Below are 20,978 nucleotides of genomic sequence, written 5' to 3'. Positions count from 1 at the left end.
GTATAGCATCGCTGGACGTTAAGGAATAAACACATGTTATTCTGATATAAAAATAGGCCCAAGGGTTTTTCCCTACCCTAAGGGACTAGTTTCTTTAAACACAATCATGTTGTAAAAACGATTCCTAAGGTCTTTTCACACCCTTAGAGAGTCTGGACTTCATTATTTCTTTACAGCAGTTGGGATCCCACACTATAACCATATATAGCATTGTCGAGATTGACAAATAAAGCTACGTATTAATGAATTTGATCATAAACATTATTTTGAAGTTTGATCAAATCCAACCAGGTGAGCAATACAAGCCTCATGGGCCTCTTGTTTGTAGGGGTATATATATAAAAAGTATCTGGGGACTTTTTATGCAGGAGGTACATATTATGCATGAAACTGGCTTATGGGAAATAAAAAGATGTTATAGAATATAATAATATGTAATTGAAAAAATAAGGAACCATTCTGTTTTGTGAAAATTTCATGCATGTATGGTTATATAGTACCCTCATCAAGCTTCATGCAGGTTAATTTGACATCTTTATATTTCCAGTAGTATATGAAGTCTAACATGTTGGAAGTTCGTTTTCATTTTTCCTGTCCTATAGATAGTGTTGGGTAGGTTTTCTCTATAGTTACTTAGTGGATAAGAGGACTTGTAAGATAACTGCATGATAAATTCAACCTTTCTTTGTCATATATATCATTCTGAGTATATTATCATACAGTTTTGAATGGACTTGATAAAATAGCATCATTATCCACACCTGAGAGTAACTTGTAGACCTAAGATTGCTGTCTACATAAAGCTGAATGGCCTGTTGTACCGACAATATCTCCAGGAAATTTAATACAATTGTGTTTGGTCCTCACCTGTATATTCTCAAACATAAAGCACTGAGTTTCAGCTTAATGCAGTTTCTTACTTTACAGTTCAATAAATAGTGCCCTTGTATGTTCCAGCTGGCTATTGCTGTGGATAACACACCAAGGGGGCCGGGTATTAATCAAGTAAAGCGGACAATCGATGACTTATTCATTTCAATAAAAACCAGGATTTTTTATATCCTTGTATACCAAAACCAATGACAGTGGTTTTCATAATTTATATCAGATTATACAGAAGGCTGCGTGTTAAGGCAGACACCTGATCCACTGAGAAGGCCAGTTCAGAGTTACAGCATGAACAAAAACTCTATCAAATTGCCAGTTCAGAGTTACAGCGTGAACAAAAACTCTATCAAATTGTCAGTTCAGAGTTACAGCATGAACAAAAACTCTATCAAATTATCAGTCACTTTGGATGCTTGGGTATCCTGTACTGTGATGTCAGAGCAGAAAGTCTTTATCTGTGGTTAAATCATGGTAATTTATTGTTATACTCCTCAAAAACACTGGAATACAGAATCAGCTAGGTCATTGATTCAGCTAATTAAACAGTTAAGACCTCTTTGATCTGAATTTGAATAATTCAAAACATTTAAATGCACGGTGACAATTACTAGAGAAAAGCATTTGTTGTTGGCTGCTGAAAGGGACTTAACTTTGATTTCCTTACAAAGGATGCAGTAAATTACCTCATGTTTTCTTTAACTGATCTCTTGTATTCAACCTATTCTATTTAAGATCAGGAACATCTGGTTTTTAAGGACTGTTAGCTTAATAGAACCTACTGTATTTTTCAAAATGGAATATTTGCATAATTACTAAAACTTTTCAATCCATATGTGTGAGGGGTAAGGATTAGCTGCTAACTTGAAAAAATACATGTTGAATTTTACTGATACTAGAGCAAAATTTTAAAATTTGAGTTATTAGTATGCTTCAGACTGTAGACCCCATTTTATCTTTTGTCTTTTCTTAATTTAGTCATTTGCTTGCATGTTAAACAAGATGGAAATCTCATTAAATATATAACACGATTGGAAATGTATGCCATGAATTATTCAACACTCCATACAAAAGCATGTGTTGGCTCCTGTTCCCTTCTTTGCTTCATAAAATTAACTGAGGAACATTTAATTACATAAAAGGAGGAATACTGTATTTTATCCTGAGGGTTTTAAAATAAAGGAGCCACGTATTGCTGGTGTGATGGTATGGTGGCTCGATATTTGGCTTGGAGCATCAAAGGAGATTTCAGTGTATGGAGTTAGAAAATAGCTAAAGTTTTATACAAAACCAAATATGATTAGTTTTAAGGTTTTTTTTCTAACAATGTAATTTCCGTTATGAATGAGGAAAGCCCTTATCCAGTGTTTAAACGTCTGGTAACACGGGTTGTGTAGTATACAGGTAGTCTGTGGTGTTGTGTAGTATACAGGTAGTCTGTGGTGTTGACCCTTTAACTCCTAAATGCTATGAGGGGTGACACTAGCTAGATACGATTATGACAAATGACCTATTCGGACAGGTAACTCGTAAATTCTACTGTACACAACATTATTTAAACTTCCTGTGAGTTAACCGAAGACTCCTTAAGTTCGTTAAAATGCTAACGGACACAGGTATGCCTGATGTTTATGATGGAATGTGCACTTGATGTGGTATTACTAGAAGCTTTTGTTCCAAACCGATCCTCGGCCTATAGAGTGACGATAACAATGACTTGTGCCCCGACTGTTGTCACAATGGATTCCAATGCTATAGCTGACAATTTAACACCCCAACTCATGTTTTAGAGGAAAATGTTAGTCTGAAACAGCTGGCTAAAATCAATAGGCCACTGTGGATTGTGTATGCTTGGCTGACCAGGATCGATCTTCTGTGTACACACTCCGTCAACGAATGGTAACATATATTACACAACTCATACGGAGCAACTTTAGTCAAAATCAAATAGAGATAATTTGTTGTGTGCTATCCGTCTGCTGTCTCTGTGTATAGAAGGGATAGTCTTTGTGTACTGGTCAATGTTCATTGATCTGCGGTGTCTTTTCAGGAACAATAATATGTCCAGCCACTGAGAGCTTTGTCCATTGGCGTGATTCTGCGGCCAAAGTCGAGTGGGGCCTCAATTTCACTACACCATCAGATGCTAAGCGTTTCCGGGACTGCTGCACAGTAAGTTGTTTACTACTTTGTTTTTGTGATAAATTCATTGTTGTGTTGTTAGTTTAAAGTCTTCCTATTTATAATATTTCTATTGTCAGAAATTCTCAGGATATGTTTATATATAAAAAAAATATATTTTAGTGGAAATGTATTTCAACTCTTTTGACCAAGTGAAATATAGACCTCTATATTTCTCATAAATAGATGAGCGTTATTTGTTAATTTTTTGTACCGTGGCATCATAAATTTTTGATTATTTTGTTGTTAATCCTGCTGTATTCCTAATACCCTGTCAGCTAAGATGTAAGAAAATACCAAGGATAACGATCCTAAATCAGGCACCTCATGTCCCAGGGGAGATAACTCACCTCCTGTTATGTGTGTAAATATTGGAAGGTGGCTAGATTGACTCGACCATAAGAGGACTAGGCACCGTATTTAGATATGTGTAGGTTACAGACATTGCTACTGTTTATTGTCTAAACAGTCCCCCAGTATCAATTAATAATGTAACGTTAGCTTTAATTGTCACAACAAATTATCATGATCTTGCATATTTACATAGTAATCCGCTGAATAATGCCTTAAATATAGACCGGGGACTATAATGGTAGATTATATATGTAGCCTAATACATTTATTTATAGAAAGGGCACATGTCAAGTTTGGATGTCCCACAGGGCTAGGTGTATTGGCTACAGAGTTGTAGGCTTTGGAATTCAGGATATAAACAGGGTAGGTTCTACTGATCTCTCCAATAGAGTTATTATTGACATACACTGGAGAGATATTTGAGGTAATCATTTACAACACCTGTAAGGTGTCGAGTCCCACACATTCCCCTAGTTCTCACCTGTAGGATGGAGTTAAAGGTTACCAGGTACAAACTCCCTACAGGTACAGTGATATACATCATGTCTTCCTGCTACCCCCCTCTCACCTTCCCTCCCCCCCCTCTCACCTTCCCTCTTTCCCATACCTGTAATTCTCACATGTATTTCACATACAATGAAGTCACCTGAGGGATATTCCCAGGAGAAAGTTTGATGTCAGTTTAGTACTATGCATGAAGTATTAGTGATAAACCAAAGTTAACAATCTGGCTGTACACTGGTGTATATGTGACTATGGACCTATATAGGTTTATTTTTTTCAGAAGAAAGGTAAGTCTCTGGCCTTCTGTTGCTGTTAAACAAAGTGGTCAGATAGTATGCCATTAGATGTCAGGTAGACACAGATCTCAGACAGGTGACCAGTTACACCTGTCTGTTGTTTTGTGTCCGATCATTTTATTCCTTATAATATATAATGAAAGTACTTATTTTAGCATGAAACCTATAAAGTACCCAGTCACCAGATATTTTTAATCTGCCCTTATTATGATGACCATTACTATATGATCCTTGATTAGATCTATAATGATGGCCGTTACTAGATGTACCTTAATTGTCAGCTCAATATTGATGGCCATTACTAGATGTTCCTCAATCAGCTCTATAATGATGGCCGTTACTAGATGTTCCTTGATCAGCTCAATAATGATGGCCGTTACTAGATGTTCCTTGATCAGCCCTATAATGATGGCCGTTACTAGATGTTCCTTGATCAGCTCAATATTGATGGCCGTTACTAGATGTTCCTTGATCAGCTTAATATTGATGGCCATTACTAGATGTTCCTTGATCAGCTCAATATTGATGGTCCTTACTAGATGTTCCTCGATCAGCTCAATATTGATGGTCGTTACTAGATGTTCCTCGATCAGCCCTATAATGATGGCCGTTACTAGATGTTCCTTGATCAGCTCTATAATGATGGCCATTACTAGATGTTCCTTGATCAGCTCTATAATGATGGTTTGATCAGCTCTATAATGGTGGCCATAACTAGATGTTCCTTGATCAGCCCAGCCTGTAGATTATCTTAGAATTCAGAAGATCACAGTTTCTGAATATCATGAAGATTGTGTCTTCACTGGAAGTGTTTAGATACTGAAGTGAAGTTGGTTTTATTGTTTCTTTGATGATTACATTAGCTTTAAACAAGGAGCTTTCTTATGATAATAATCTGCCAAGAAACATGAACAATGTTTAGACCACATAGTAAACTCCATCAGTAATAATGTCCAGCTAGGAAGGGTGGAGTCTCCCCCAGTGTTATAGGTACTTTATATTGATATTTAGATGCTGCCAGGTATTATTAAAGTGCTTCTGTACTTATAAAGAAGAGAGTTTACTGCTGTCTGGTGTTGTTTTGACTGAGATAGCTGTACTGGGAGGTGACTACTGGGATGAAAGCCTACTGTTGGTGTAGCTGTTAAACACCACTTGTTCCTTGGGTGTAACTCAGAAGAAGCCACTATCGCTGCCACTAGATTGAGAATGAGGGGTTTGATATATGGGTGAAATTTATCTTGGCTACATTTTTTTCCCATTTCCATCTTAAAATATATTGGCTATCAAACTGAACATGTGTAGGAGGTTCTGAGTGTGTGACGTCTTAGTAAGTCATTTCAAGGTCGGGGTGTCCTCTGGCACGATAACATTGCTGTATGTATCAGAGTCAAATTGCACCTCTAAAGTGTATTTCACATTTTAAGAAAAACTCAGAAACTAACAAATTTAAACATAGATCTAGAGCAGGAGGCACCTGGTTTGATATTGTCAGTAACTGATAAGCCTGTCAGTAAAACTTCAATTATAAATAATTAGTACACAGCATATATTAAAGTAAACAGCAACTTGACCCAGTATCCGCCATCTCTATCTCTCACCACTTTCTGGGGCCTATATGACATCTCAGTTTGTAGTTAATCTGCTTTAATTGAAAAAGGAATCGTGCCATTTCTGGCTCTTCATTGCCATCTCCACCAGAGCCCTTCGACCATCTGATTGATTAGGGGCTTACCCTGCTTTCCCAATGTTTGCCTAAACTGATACTGACACTCTGAAAATTGAATAACATTTAATCAAGTCTTCAGAATCTAGTTTGATGATATAACAGCTCTTGTCAGTGTCGCGGCAGATGAAGAAATAAACTTGAATTACTTATAGATTTTTCTTCTTTGTCACATCCCGATATTTACCCGTAAAAGCCCAGTAATACAAGGCTATGTCCTGCTTCGGGGACTTAGTAGACCTTTGTGTAACATAAGACGTTAGTTTACGGCTGAAGTACAGAGAATACAACCGACTCTTCGGCTGCTTTGCTTCTACATATTTGTGAGCGTATCATTTGCCTTAAGAATTGTTGGGTAATTGACATTTTTCATCATTTCTTTAGCTGCATTGTCTGGGAATTCCATTTTTCTGTTGAGATGGTGTCGCCGACTGATGTTTCTGTCAATATTTACTCTGTGTTTGTTCATTAGACTAAATGCAGCGGGTTACAGATGGCATTGGCTTTGCCAACAATGGGCATCACCAATACACCCAAGGGGGTACTACATACATAACAGATGCAAATTCCTCATACACTCAATACTACATACTCTCTAACTCTCCTGGAACTGAACACTCAATACTACATACTCTCTAACCCTCCTGTCACTGGACACTCAATACTACATACTCTCTAACCCTCCTGTCACTGGAACTGATCACAATTGGTCTTGGAAACCCTATTGTATCCTAGTGTATACGTTTTGGGTAACATTATAAACATACATTTTCTACAGATATTGGTGACAGTCAGAGATTCCTAAGTTATGATTCCAAGTGTATTAAGACTTTAAAGGATAGTATCTTTGTAAGAAACAAAAATGGAAATTATTACAGGTCTTCATGAAAATCAATACCAGCACAAGTAATCTGGAACCTACATTTAAACAGAATAATAGTGTATCACAGAAATTATAGCAAATGCTATATCATAGAAATTATGTTATAGTTTATCAAAGAAATTGATTACATCTAAAGTTATTAAGGAAATAATGTCTTAGCTATAGACCACTGACTGAGACTGGACCTGCATAGTGGCACCTTTCATAAGATCTTAAGTCATTTTAGGGAATTGTATATGTTAAATCCCATTTGAAATTTGTTGTCACTTTTTTGTAGAATCCAGCTCAGAAATTTTCTCGAAAGGCATCATCAGCAAGTTCCCTTCGACTGAGTCCGCCAAAGGTAAGAAATGTAAGAACAAATTTGGAAATTAAACTGTAAATCTGTCGTGGTTTTTGTGGAAAATTTTATTTACGTACTGTATATATTCAATTTTAGAAAAATAAAGCTTTGCCCATGATTTTTGCCCTGTATATTTTGAAACTGTGTTCATTTTGTGTATAACTATTTTACTTTATGACACAACACCTATTTAAGGTGACATGCCATAGATCTTTAAATGCTTTTTTTAGTGTCCATTACAGATATTTTCATGCATGTACTAAAGTTTGCATTTTTAGAACTTCTAAAATTTGGTGTCTGACTCAAAAACCAATGCCTACAGACAATAATATTCTAACAACATTCCGTTATATGATATAGGTTTGTCATTACCATGGTAGATTTACTGCTCACAGTTTGTAATCACTTAAACCCTAGACATTATCTTTTAAAAATAAAAGTGTTGAGTAATTTGTTTGCAAAGTTTTTCTATAGATTTCTGAGATGAGAAAACTGTACTAAGTAAATATGTAAATTTCTCAGCAGTCTCTGAGGGTAGTTATGGATGAGTTTGCTACAGACAAGCCTCACTAATTAACCTGCTAAATAATGACTTCAGAATCTCTCTGTCTCCATTTGCATATATTGAATTTTTTTCAGATTGAAAGTTTTCCTGATGGATTTTCATGTTGGTTTTATGTGGTATTCAAGGTTAACAGGTTCTTGGCAATCAGGATTGTATTTGTAAAATTGTCTCTTTATTAGTGAAATCACATTGTGTGAGTTCATCACGTGCTGTGTAATCTCATGTAAAAGAAGTATATTCCTCACAGACACGGAACTTTTAGCAGGCTGAGGCACTTCAATCTGTTTCCAAGACAACCTCATTTTGATGTGTGAAAGCTGCAATGCACTATTTTTTAATCAGTTTCTCTGCCAGTAAAACACCTACAAGTAATTTATAGACCCTGCAACTCAAAATGATCAGGAATTGATTATAACTTCGTGACAGCAATTTGTTTAATGATGTTTTTTCCCTATAACGAATTTTTTTTTTTTAAATATTCAAAATGTGATGTTTTATCATAAATTAAAACTACAGAATATTAACGTTGATTGATTCTGCACCTGGTCTTATTAAGATTTCTAAAGTACCCGGTAAATATTGGCACATAAAAAATCTTACTTTAATGGAATGAACAGTACATATCAGATAAACTAATAGAAACAAATTGATAAGAAGATATCTTTACAAATCAAACAGAACAATTTCAATAAATATCCAAAATAACAACACTTTATGTTTTAGATAAGATCATTATACTAAAATGCAATGTTAAAATTTGGTTCGCTTAATATTTTTCAAGTAATTGTTGAGCAAAATTCATACTGGCTAATTACTACAAGTCGTACCATTTCAGACCTCTATTTTTACACTTTTACTTGTGAATCTGTTTATTCCAATATTCTATTTGACTGAAAGTCTTGAAATATTACAATTATTTTTTCAAGTATTCCTTACTGGCTTCGGGTGCTATACATTCAGGAACATGAACCTTTGGTATTGGCCTATGTTGGCTTAGATACAACTGTATTTATGTGGATGAATTTGATATGTACATTCTGGTACTTCACTGCCATTAGATTTGTATGTATGCCTATTGGAACCACTGAAGGAGAATATTTCCTGAGTAGACATTGGAAGTCTGCAGTAAAATCTAATGATTCAAAAACTTTCTGACATCTAACCGGATTCCTATGTCGTAAATGTCCATCAGACCGTCAAACAGTTTTAATAGGATTTTACTTCAGGCAGTTTTGGGATCATCTTCAGAATTATGTTTCACAGTGTTTTTTACCATACATCATTAGTGAAGAAAATAAATGAGATTTCAACATGGTCGCAAGGCAGAAAATATGTTGGAATTTGAGCCTATCTAGACTTTTTAGACGGCAGACATTGGAGGTGTAACCAGTGGCCAAAGTTGGCAGTAGAACCGACTGGTGAACTATACAATCATAGCCTGAGAACGGTTCATGCTGTCACCCATAAACATTTATATAACCACATTCTATCTAAACTTGCAACTTAAATGGATGCTAAAATCAATAGAAAACAGGAAAACCTACTACAGATTTATTTCTCCGCTTAAAGAAACTATTGTGTGATTTATGTGACAGAGTCCTGCAGACATAGGAATTAGAATTCCCAAATAGAGAACAAAAGTTCATATTATCTCCTTAGTCTGTCGTCATTGTTGTGTGGACTTGACATTTCAACTTTTTCATGGTCCGATACAGGATTTCCTCTCACACAGAAAACGGCAGGATAAGTCTGTTACAGGAACAGTAAAAGCCATTTCATTTAAAGCATTATTCCAAATTTTTCATATCTCATGAATGAAACCTTTAACTAAATTTGAAGCAAGCAAAGGAAAACAAGATAAGAGATTTATTTCATTTTCGACTCTCAACTACCAGTCTCTTCTACCAAATACAGCAGGATGCAAAGTCTATCTAATTCTTTACAAATTCAAATTTACCTCCGCCTTGCTCTATCTGTCGGATTGGTATACTGTCCTGTATTTAGAATATCCAAACAAGGTTATAATTTATGTTTTTCAGTATTTTTTTAAGTGCTCACCTACTACTCTTTCCCAATCCGAACTTTCTCAGAACAAAACAAAAATCAGCATCAAGAGATTTAGCCTTGTTTGCATTGTCAATAAAGATTTGGGCGTGAAGCTGCACGCAAATAGTGTTGTGAAAATTGGAAACCATTTCTGCAAACTCAACATGATTTTCAATTATTTTCTGTCAATATTGTGGCAGGTAATTTGACCAAAAGTTCAAATTCATGTTTGTGAAATGAAGTTGTGTAGGGATTTACGTGAAAATATTATTCGTTCTCCTGGTGTAGATGAAGGAAGTGGAATTACATAAATTAGACAAAAACAATGTGATTGTTTCTCAGCTGCAGCAAAATAACAATGGCAGTTACTCAGTGGGGAGGCCTCATAATAATTTTACAAATTAAAATGCAAATCTGTTCAACTTTTATCGTTTCTGTTATTGCAATTCAGCGCTTCAGTAAGTCGTTCTTTTACGATCCTTAACACAAATTACGTCAGGAATAAATAAATGCAGCTTTTGTTGTAGGGCTGCTTGTTTTTCATCTCCATACATTATTTATAAAACAGTTTGTGGGTTTTTATCAGCGTACAATGATCTACTTTATTTTACTTATATTCTCACTGTGTGCCTGTCAACTGATCCCTTTGGACAATAAAAGTTGTGTAACAAAACCAGTTAAAAACAAAAGAATGAACAACAAACCAATCTGGAATTAGAAAATTTTTACAAAATGGATTCAAGTCATACTTCTTAAACTCAGAGCGTGGCCATTACTTTGTAACTGGTGCCCTCGTACCATATTGATATATATTGTAGATTTGTAACTGGTGCCCTCGTACCATATTGATATATATTGTAGATTTGTAACTGGTGCCCTCGTACCATATTGATATATATTGTAGATTTGTAACTGGTGCCCTCGTACCATATTGATATATATTGTAGATTTGTAACTGGTGCCCTCGTACCATATTGATATATATTGTAGATTTGTAACTGGTGCCCTCGTACCATATTGATATATATTGTAGATTTGTAACTGGTGCCCTCGTACCATATTGATATATATTGTAGATTTGTAACTGGTGCCCTCATAGGTACCATATTGATATATATTGTAGATTTGTAACTGGTGCCCTCGTACCATATTGATATATATTGTAGATTTGTAACTGGTGCCCTCGTACCATATTGATATATATTGTAGATTTGTAACCTGCTTTAGACCAATTACTTTACCATCACAAAAAAAAGCTAAAATCTGTTCTCAAGCCAAAAATGTGCATCAACTTCTAGATAGATATTTAAGAATTGAATCTTGATTAGGTCGATTTCATGGGGTCATGAATTGAGTTGCTCTTGAGACAAATTCAACATGAACTGCGAACTCTTGAGACAAATTCAACATGTTGAATTTGTCTCAAGAGCAACTCAATTCATGACCCCATGAAATCGACCAAATCAAGATTCAATCCTTATATTTCAATTGTTGTTTTTTTTTGGAATAAAAAAGTCGGTCTAGATATTAATGTCTCCAAGCATGTGCAAGTCCAAATGCGGAAAAGCCCGAGGAGTTCCGGATTGTGCATGTCTAGTCGGTCGAGTAAAATAGTCCGCAATTTTAGGATTAAAAACAGCATTATTTTGTCAAAATAAAAGTATTTAGCATATCTGGCCTTTCATAAAATACAAGAATACATTATCAATTTGATAATTTTAATAATTATTCCGTGTTTATAACAACAATGTAGAAAACGTGAAATCGTTCCACGGAAGGATTTTAACCATGTATTCATACGCACTGATCAGTGTTAATCTGGTCAAATTCATGAGCAAATGAAACAGATTAAGTTTGGTAGTTTCATTGAGTCCAACTTGAGTAGAAATTGAAATATTATTGTTTGTTTAGTGTTACATTGTTAATTGGTGTTACATTGTTAATTGGTGTTACATTGTTTATTTGGCATTACATTGTTTGTTTAGTGTTACATTGTTTATTTGGTGTTACATTGTTTATTGGTGTTACATTGTTAATTGGTGTTACATTGTTTATTTGGTGTTACATTGTTTATTTGGTGTTACATTGTTAATTTGGTGTTACATTGTTAATTGGTGTTACATTGTTTATTTGGTGTTACATTGTTAATTGGTGTTACATTGTTAATTGGTGTTACATTGTTAATTGGTGTTACATTGTTAATTGGTGTTACATTGTTAATTGGTGTTACATTGTTTATTGGTGTTACATTGTTTATTGGTGTTACATTGTTAATTGGTGTTACATTGTTTATTGGTGTTACATTGTTTATTTGGTGTTACATTGTTAATTGGTGTTACATTGTTTGTTTGGTGTAACATTGTTTATTTGGTGTAACATTGTTTATTGGTGTTACATTGTTTATTTGGTGTTACATTGTTTATTTGGTGTTACATTGTTTATTTGGTGTAACATTGTTTATTTGGTGTAACATTGTTTGTTTGGTGTTACATTGTTTGTTTAGTGTTACATTGTTTGTTTAGTGTTACATTGTTTATTTGGTGTTACATTGTTTATTTGGTGTTACATTGTTTGTTTGGTGTTACATTGTTTATTTGGTGTTGCATTGTTTATTTGGTGTTACATTGTTTGTTTGGTACGTGTTACATTGTTTATTTGGTGTTACATTGTTACATATGATATATCCTAGAAATGTAATGTAAGATACAGTATTAAGAATTAAATGCCCTATTATTTGGATATTAGTTCCCTATTAGATATATCAACCTACTAGAATACTTCCCTTTTAAATACTATAACAAACAAGAACTTGGTAAGAACAGTAAGTAAATGGAAGAGTCTCCCAGAGGATGTACATGTAGTATCAGTGAATAGTGGGCAGATTCAAAAACAAACTCTGTATCACTGGGAAACCAAGGAACATTTTACTACTAAAGAGCTAACATAAAGTGATATCTGTACCACATACATACACTGATATCTGTAACCATATACATAAACTGATATCTGTAACCATACACATAAAGTGATATATGTAACACATACATAAACTGATATCTGTAACCATACACATAAAGTGATATATGTAACACATACATAAACTGATATCTGTAACCATATACATAAACTGATATCTGTAACCATATACATAAACTGATATCTGTAACCATATACATAAACTGATATCTGTAACCATATACATAAACTGATATCTGTAACACATACATAAACTGATATCTGTCACCATATACATAAACTGATATCTGTAACCATATACATAAACTGATATCTGTAACCATATACATAAAGTGATATCTAACCATATACATAAACTGATATCTGTAACACATACATAACTGATATCTGTAACCATATACATAAACTGATATCTGTCACCATATACATAAACTGATATCTGTAACCATATACATAAACTGATATATGTAACCATATACATAAACTGATATCTAACCATATACATAAACTGATATCTGTAACCATGTACATAAACTGATATCTGTAACCATACACATTAAACTGATATCTGTATAACCATATACATTAACTGATATCTGTAACCATATACATTTTGTACCTGTACATCTTGAGTCCGGAAGAGGATTTCCATCCTGCACCAGAAATTAATCATCCAATATCCCATTGATTCTATAGTTTCCTACAAGATATTAGTTTTGAAGCCATATTATATTGTAATTAAATGTCTACGAAATCCATTTGTTTCCTATTAGATATGAGTTTCCAAGTAAATATTTGTTACTTTTTTAATCTTAGTTTAATATAAGATATCGCTTCCCTATTAGACATTCCTTCTTTATGAAATACGTATTAGATATCAATTTCTTTTAAATATGAGAATATTCTTGAATATCCCACATGTTTTTTTACTGAAACAGCATGTCTGTTACATATGCCATATAGATCAGACTTGTTTGTCCTAGGTAATTAAATGTTAGATTTATGTCTTTCCCAATTACACTACAAAGATTATATGTGCTTTATTTTTCAGAGGATAAAGGGCAAAGACACATCAATTTCCTCTCCCAACTCACCAGTCCATCACAACAAGAGAACAGTGTCAAGTCCATTTGAGCTTGGCTTCCCTGACACATGCGACCACCTGACAGCTGATATAGACCTCAGTCAGCCAGACAAAAAAGAAAAATCCGCCACAATTCCTCGGACAGCAGCCGACTCAGAACAAGATGCACAGTTGTTTAAACCAACTGGGATTCTGAAACCACCATCAAGTTCATCTGTGTACGATAATGTTACCAATGCTCCTGCAAGGAAATCCAATGAAACTGAAACCAATGTTAACAATCGGAAATCCATGCCCGCAGTGGGCACAACCCATGTCTCTTTTGTAGTTGATAACCTGTTACAGAACACCCGACCTGCATCAGCCATACAATTCACAGAACAGTATTATCAGACCCAGTATGACAATGAATGTACCCCTTGTCAGAAAGGACCAGGGCGGTGTTCCTCTGCTACGTTACCGGCGGGGATCTCTAAGACATGTGAAAATGTGCGAATGGAAACAGCGTTCGTTGGCGACTCTTCAAAATCGTGTCAAGGTCTGAGTTATTGTGGTAACCACGGTGATAGTGTCACAGTTCTGTCACCACAGGCAGTAAAACCTGGCACATTGTCTCAGAAAACCTCCTCTTCAGAATCTCCAGAATGGCCCTCTCCCCCAGAGCCTTTGACCCCCATGACCCCTGTAAACCCTATGTGCAATGTTGACTTTGATAGTTCAGTGTTAAAGCGTATGCTACAGTCCCTTCCAGTTTCTCCTGAAGAAGTAGATCTTAACAAAGACCAAGGATTCCATGACGATCCAGTTTTGCGTGAAAATCCAAAGACAGACGATCCAGAAATGTTGAAGCGTGCCAAAAGTTTTACCTCACGCGATAGGTCAGAGGTCAGGGCAGCATTTGCAGCCCAGCATAGTGTGAGCATAGCACCTAGTCAGGACCGACCCCAGGGCCACTCCAAACTTGTGTCAACCAAATCGAAACAAACTAAACTCCTCATTGAGAATGAGCTACGGCTGCGGAACAAGTGTGCTCGTGAGAGCTACGGACGGGACAGCTATCCCGACAGTGGAATTGGTGGGATGACGGGAGACACTGCGGGCTCAGTGTGGTCCAGCGACAGTGTCAAGGCCTCCTCCAACATCACAGGTACGTCGTCATAGTAACATAATTGTCTCATAGCAACATAAATGGCTTATAGCAATTAACACAGATGATACCAAGATGTATGTATGGTTTGGTGGGACAATATTAGAGAAAATCACTTTTGCCGTTTATTTGAGCATTCGCCACAGTGAGGAAGGCTTTGGGTTTTGTACCCTAGCCGAGACATACCAAAGTCTATAAAAATTGTAGTTACTACTCCTGCTTAGCACTTAGCATTTTTCAGAGTGGTACAACTGTTTCGCCTGTAATGTGGTTGGGTAAGGTGTACTGCTAGATGCCTTCAGCTGTACGCTTCAGTGAGGTAGCACTCTAAAGTTTCACTTTCACAAGGAGACAAACACAAGCATTTCCCAGCCTCCCAAAACATACACATTCACCTCATCTCACACACAGAGGAGGCCATCCTATTAACTGTTGATAGGACATTAAACAAAACTAAACCAAACCTATCCTAAATCACAATAGAATGACACCTAGCTTTAAAAGGCCTGATCCTATTACAGAAAAATGTTGAAATACCTCTTGAGATTGATCTTAACTGATAATTCTCATAACTTTTGGCAATACATGTTAAGTACCATGGGTTTCTATGACATCTGATACATTCCAATAAGTATTTTCCTGATTATGCAGACCCAAATGATCAATCTTCTCTTGGGGTCAGTAAAGACTGACCACCTACTCCTAAGTGAGATAGATTATCTCCACTTAGTTTGAACCCATCAGAAATATCCTGGAGACCATCCTAGAGATTTATATATGCAGCTCATGCAATTCTAATATTCTATGGACAGGGGCTTGTCTATAGGTATATCACAGTACAAGTTTAATGGTTTACCTAATGAACAACTGTGTGGAATATTCTAGACAGATTTTGTTTGTTTGTTTGTTTTTGTTTAACGTCCTATTAACAGCCAGGGTCATTTAAGGACGTGCCAGGTTTTGGAAATGGAGGAAAGCCGGAGTACCCGGAGAAAAACCACCGGCCTAGGGTCAGTACCTGGCAACTGCCCCACGTAGGTTTCGAACTCGCAACCCAGTGGTGGAGGGCTAGTGTTAAAGTGTAGGTACACCTTAACCACTCGGCCACCGCAGCCCCTTCTAGACAGAAAGATGGTCTATATTTAGTATCACAGTACAAATTTAATGATTTTTTCACACAGTAGCAATATTGAATCAAGTTTAATTGATATATCTGTTTCAACAGAAGAAAAATCTAAATATCAAGATCAGAGGTCCACTAACATCCTGAGTTATGGTCGACACATGTTGGTGGTAACGGTGAGGTGTCTTCTATTAGTTATCAGACATTTCAATCACATTTGGTACTCTGACCTTGGTACCCTGACCTTGGTACTCTGACCTGGTACCCTGACCTTGGTACTCTAACCTTGGTACCCTGACCTTGGTACCCTAGCTGACCTTTGTACTCTGACCTTGGTACTCTGACCTTTGTACTCTGACCTTGGTACTCTGAACTTGATATCCTGACATTAGTAACCTGACCTTTGTACTCTGACCTTGGTATTTTGACCTTAGTATCCTGACCTTGATAACCTGACCTTGGTATCCTGACCTTGGTACCCTAACCTTAGAACCCTGACTTTGGTATCCTGACATTGGTATCCTGACCTTGGTACCATGACCTTGGTACCCTGACCTTGGTACCCTGACATTGGTTCCCAACTTCTGATCCTTTCTGAACATTGGCTCTGACCTTGGATTGGTCAATGGAGCAGCTGGTCAAACAGAGTTGAGTCAAACAAGTCTGCCATTTTGAGGTCATCTGTTGGTTAATAAGGTTCTGGAAACTTCAGACCAAAGTGTCCATCAGTGAAGTGACCTGTGGTGAAGCATGAGAAGTTCTGGCTGACCAGTGATGATTGGATTTGTCTAATTGTTTTTAGTTATGAAGGCCTGTTCACACGAAGCACTGGTGAATGCCAGTCAATCTACAACTCTCAAGAATTTATACAACAGATGGTTGAAGGCTCAAGCAATCATTCCTTAAACATATTTCAATATCAGAGTGCATGTCCATACTGAGAGGACGATCTCCAATTGTATAATTATGTTATTGATCAAACTTGAGTTGTTTAGTTGGTGAGATAATGTGTTAAATCTTAAGATATCCAATACTTCAATACTGTACACAATACAGTAAATATTTACTGTCCAGTGTGTCCATCCTCAACTAAACACAAATATTTACGGATTGCTGCAGAAGAAAAGCTATAATTACTTGCTACTAAAGACAGGCCTTTTACAATCAGTTCAGTTGAATGAAATATAGATGACAAAACATTTAGTACACACAAATCTGAAGGGTTTTTATACAAGGCCAAGGAATTTTGATTATTGAAATAATTGAAATAACTTATAATAGGAAATCTTGCCTAAAATGTCAAACAAACTAATCTGTGTGTTGATTTGAAATGTATGTACATTATCCAATTAGTTGGATCACAACCTTGATCTCACAGAATGTCATATCCATCTCCAATACACAGCACATAATCACACACTCTTGAATAATCCATGTCCAGTACATTTCTGTCTGGACAGGTTTTATACAAGTTACCATGTCATGTACTCAGGTTTGGTTCAAGAGTTGTGCAGCTGCCATCAATCAAGACTGACCACAGTGGAAGGTCTGTAGGAGTTTTGTCCTCCATTGTGCTGTGTGTTTGTCTTTTTAGATTCCTTTGAGATCTTGGAAGCAGTGATCATCTAATATACTGAGAGTAGAAACCTAAATATTACCTTAAATTGTCATCTCTGACTTCGCCTTGCCCTTGATAATAATGGTTTTTAGAGCCTGGGTATGACATTACTTTGTAATTTTAATATTTGACTACGATCTAGAATATCATCACTTATTGATAGTTACACAAAGTGCTGGAGACATACATTAATTGTAGGAAGTCTTTTGGAAAGAGCGGCTGTCACGACTGACAACTGCAGCATAATGATAGGTTAGGTCTGCAATCCCCTGTCTGCGACCAGACAAAGACAGTTTCCATAAAATATCATCTTCTGTCTTTGTCTTAAAATGGTTTTTTTTTAATCTTGGCAATGTGTCCCGAGGGAGTTAATGGCATTTTCTAATTCTCCAAGTTTGACCTTTACAATTTGTAATGTTTTTGGAATGCATGACCTTTATATTTTTTAATGTTTTACGAATTATCTTAATCTTATGGAATAGCTTCATTAAACTAATTCCTATGGTGACATTTGATAAGAATTAATTTTACAGTCGCAATAAAAGATACAGAAATTATTGGAATGTCATTGTTCCTGACTTAAACAGCTGAGATGCATTCAAAAGCATCGCCTTAATTACCACACCTATTTGTAGTTATTTTTTACTTTAAAAAAATATATCTGCAACAATTTTTGATATACATGTACTATTATAATTTATTAATGCTTGAACTTGTCTCCTTTGTAAGGAAGCTTGATGTATACCTTAGATCTATAGTTTTATTCTAAATTGTATCTTAATTACTGGAACAATTTTGTTTGAAGTTTTGCTATGGTATTCTTTGGAATAGCAGGAAGAGCTGTTTATGATTAACAGCTCTCTGATGTTTAGCATCAGGTGAATTCTTGGAAGAATCAAGTTGTCTGTGAATCTCTTTTTATCAAGTGTTAAAGTAGGATTTATATCCAGAAGATATAGTATTAAATGGAAATAAGGATACAGTGATGGTGTGATGGCCATATCCCAGACATTGGTAGCATGAATATATTGGGCATCCATTCTAAGTGATGGCTTGTTGTACACAACATATTTACCTAACATGCTATTTTCACATGTCAGTGAGCAGTAAACACTAACAGGATTCGCCATCGCTGTCCATTTATGTCAGACCACCGGATTGTTTTGCACATAAAATGCAATAATTAGCATGGAAAAGTCATTTTTCTTCACAACCCTATAGACAAATTAATAGCATGAAGAGAAGTCCAACGTAAGGCATTGAGCCAGAAACGGCAGTAGAATATTGTCACGTTGTTATTTACAAATGGTGCTATGTAAACTGTGTGTAGAAAAATTCATATGTAGTGAACAATTATTGGTGTTACATTGCCTGGGTTATATTGATTGGTGTAGAGCTGTAATACAGAGCACGATGAAAAGATACAATTTGGCCATTGTTGATTTGATTTATCATCCAGCATCAAGAATCCTATGATATTGGCTCTTTAATGTAATTCGGGGAAGCATGGCCTGATAGTGTTGATTACATTACTGTTTCCACCAGCTTTCCAAGATACATTAGATAGTCCCTTTCTGCAGCCTGAACATGGGCTGTGTTTTCCCTATGGCAGTTTTCTGGGCTCTTATATAGAACTAATGTCTGCTTTACTTTGGTGCATTAGTGGACAAGTTGGCCATAGAATGGCTAGATTCATGTTCTTTATTGTCCAAGGCAAATCTATTGAGAGTCAGCCATCAAAGTTGTTCAATAATCATTATAGTGTAATGAAAAGTCTAGTTTCGAATCAGATTGTCACCGATTAGTTTATGGGTTGCCATGGTAATATTTGCATGCCACATAAATCACCATCCAGCTTCAATCTGAACTCACCATAATGGTGCACTGCATGTGTATCATCTTTCCCAGCATTTCCTGTTACATTTATCAGTGAATTAAAATTGTGTGAGAAGTAAGTGGACATTTAACTTCTCTTGGTATATCAGTGGGATAGTTTTAGGTACCTAACTTTTTGCTGAAACTGTTAGATTTGTAATACTTTTTCAGTCCCTTCAGCTTGATCTGGCTAAGGGTTTTTAGTGTACTATTTATATAAAACCATTTCTTTGTAACTATAAAACTTTAGTGGTACATTGTATATTGATGGTTTTGCGATGCAACATTTTCAGGAAATTTCTTTCTGAAACCATCACCATTTATCCTTAAGTGCTGCACGTTGAGAGATGGGTGTTGGACGTTGAGAGATGGGTGAGATCTAATCTATATGGATGGGGTGGATCCTTTCCAGAGTCTATTTATCCTAATTTGTCCCTTTCACACTTCATGTCCAACAGTTTTGCTTGAATGCCAATAAAAGTTACTGAAAAAGCACTAAGGAAATGGAAGACAACAGACCAGTACATGACATATATTAGCATGGTGATTAAACACATGAATATCTGGTCTTGTGGGGAACACATGAATACCTGGTCTTGTGGAGAACACATGGATATCTGGTCTTGTGGAGAACACATGAATATCTGGTCTTGTGGGGAACACATGAATATCTGGTCTTGTGGAGAACACATGGATATCTGGTCTTGTGGAGAACACATGAATATCTGGTTGTGTGGAGAACACATGAATATCTGGTCTTGTGGGGAACACATGAATATCTGGTCTTGTGGAGAACACATGAATATCTGGTCTTTGATGAACACATGAATATCTGGTCTTGTGGAGAACACATGAATATCTGGTCGTGTGGTGAATACATGAATATCTGGTCTTGTGGAGAACTCATGAATATCTGGTCGTGTGGTGAATACATGAATATCTGGTCTTGTGGGGAACACATGAATATCTGGTCTTGTGGAGAACACATGAATATCTGGTCTTGTGGTGAACACATGAATATCTGGTCTTGTGGTGAACATATGAATATCTGGTCTTGTGGTGAACACATGAATATCTGGTCTTGTGGTGAACACATGAATATCTCTGGTCTTGTGGTGAACACATGAATATCTGGTCCTGTGGTGAACATGAATATCTGGTCTTGTGGGGAACACATGAATATCTCTGGTCTTCAGTGGTGAACACATGAATATCTCTGGTCTTGTGGTGAACACATGAATATCTGGTCTTGTGGTGAACACGTGAATACCTGATCTTGTGGTGAACACATGAATATCTGGTCTTCGGGGAACACATGAACATCAGGCCCTGGGTATAAACACATGAATATTTGCCGCTGGGGAAATATATA

At 36.1% G+C, this 20,978-nt stretch overlaps 1 protein-coding gene across 13 annotated transcripts in view; it reads left to right on the top strand.

The window, feature by feature from the left end:
- The window catches only part of LOC117328000, a 199,750-nt gene that overhangs the window by 92,368 nt on the left and 86,404 nt on the right, over positions 1-20,978 (top strand). For 12 of the 13 annotated variants that reach the window (XR_004532775.1, XM_033885304.1, XM_033885302.1 and 9 more), the window contains 3 exons: positions 2,936-3,057; positions 7,107-7,181; positions 13,811-14,990. Coding sequence is in view for 12 of the 13 variants with exons in the window: in XM_033885304.1 (XP_033741195.1) it covers positions 2,936-3,057; positions 7,107-7,181; positions 13,811-14,990 (1,377 nt within the window). In the remaining variant the exon portion in view is untranslated. The remainder of the gene's footprint in view (positions 1-2,935; positions 3,058-7,106; positions 7,182-13,810; positions 14,991-20,978) is intronic. The other variant, XM_033885296.1, reaches the window with a different exon arrangement.

The sequence above is a fragment of the Pecten maximus genome, chromosome 5, assembly GCF_902652985.1.
Source record: "Pecten maximus chromosome 5, xPecMax1.1, whole genome shotgun sequence".
NCBI lineage: Eukaryota > Metazoa > Mollusca > Bivalvia > Pectinida > Pectinidae > Pecten > Pecten maximus.
This window is presented reverse-complemented; position numbering and strand designations above follow the sequence as displayed.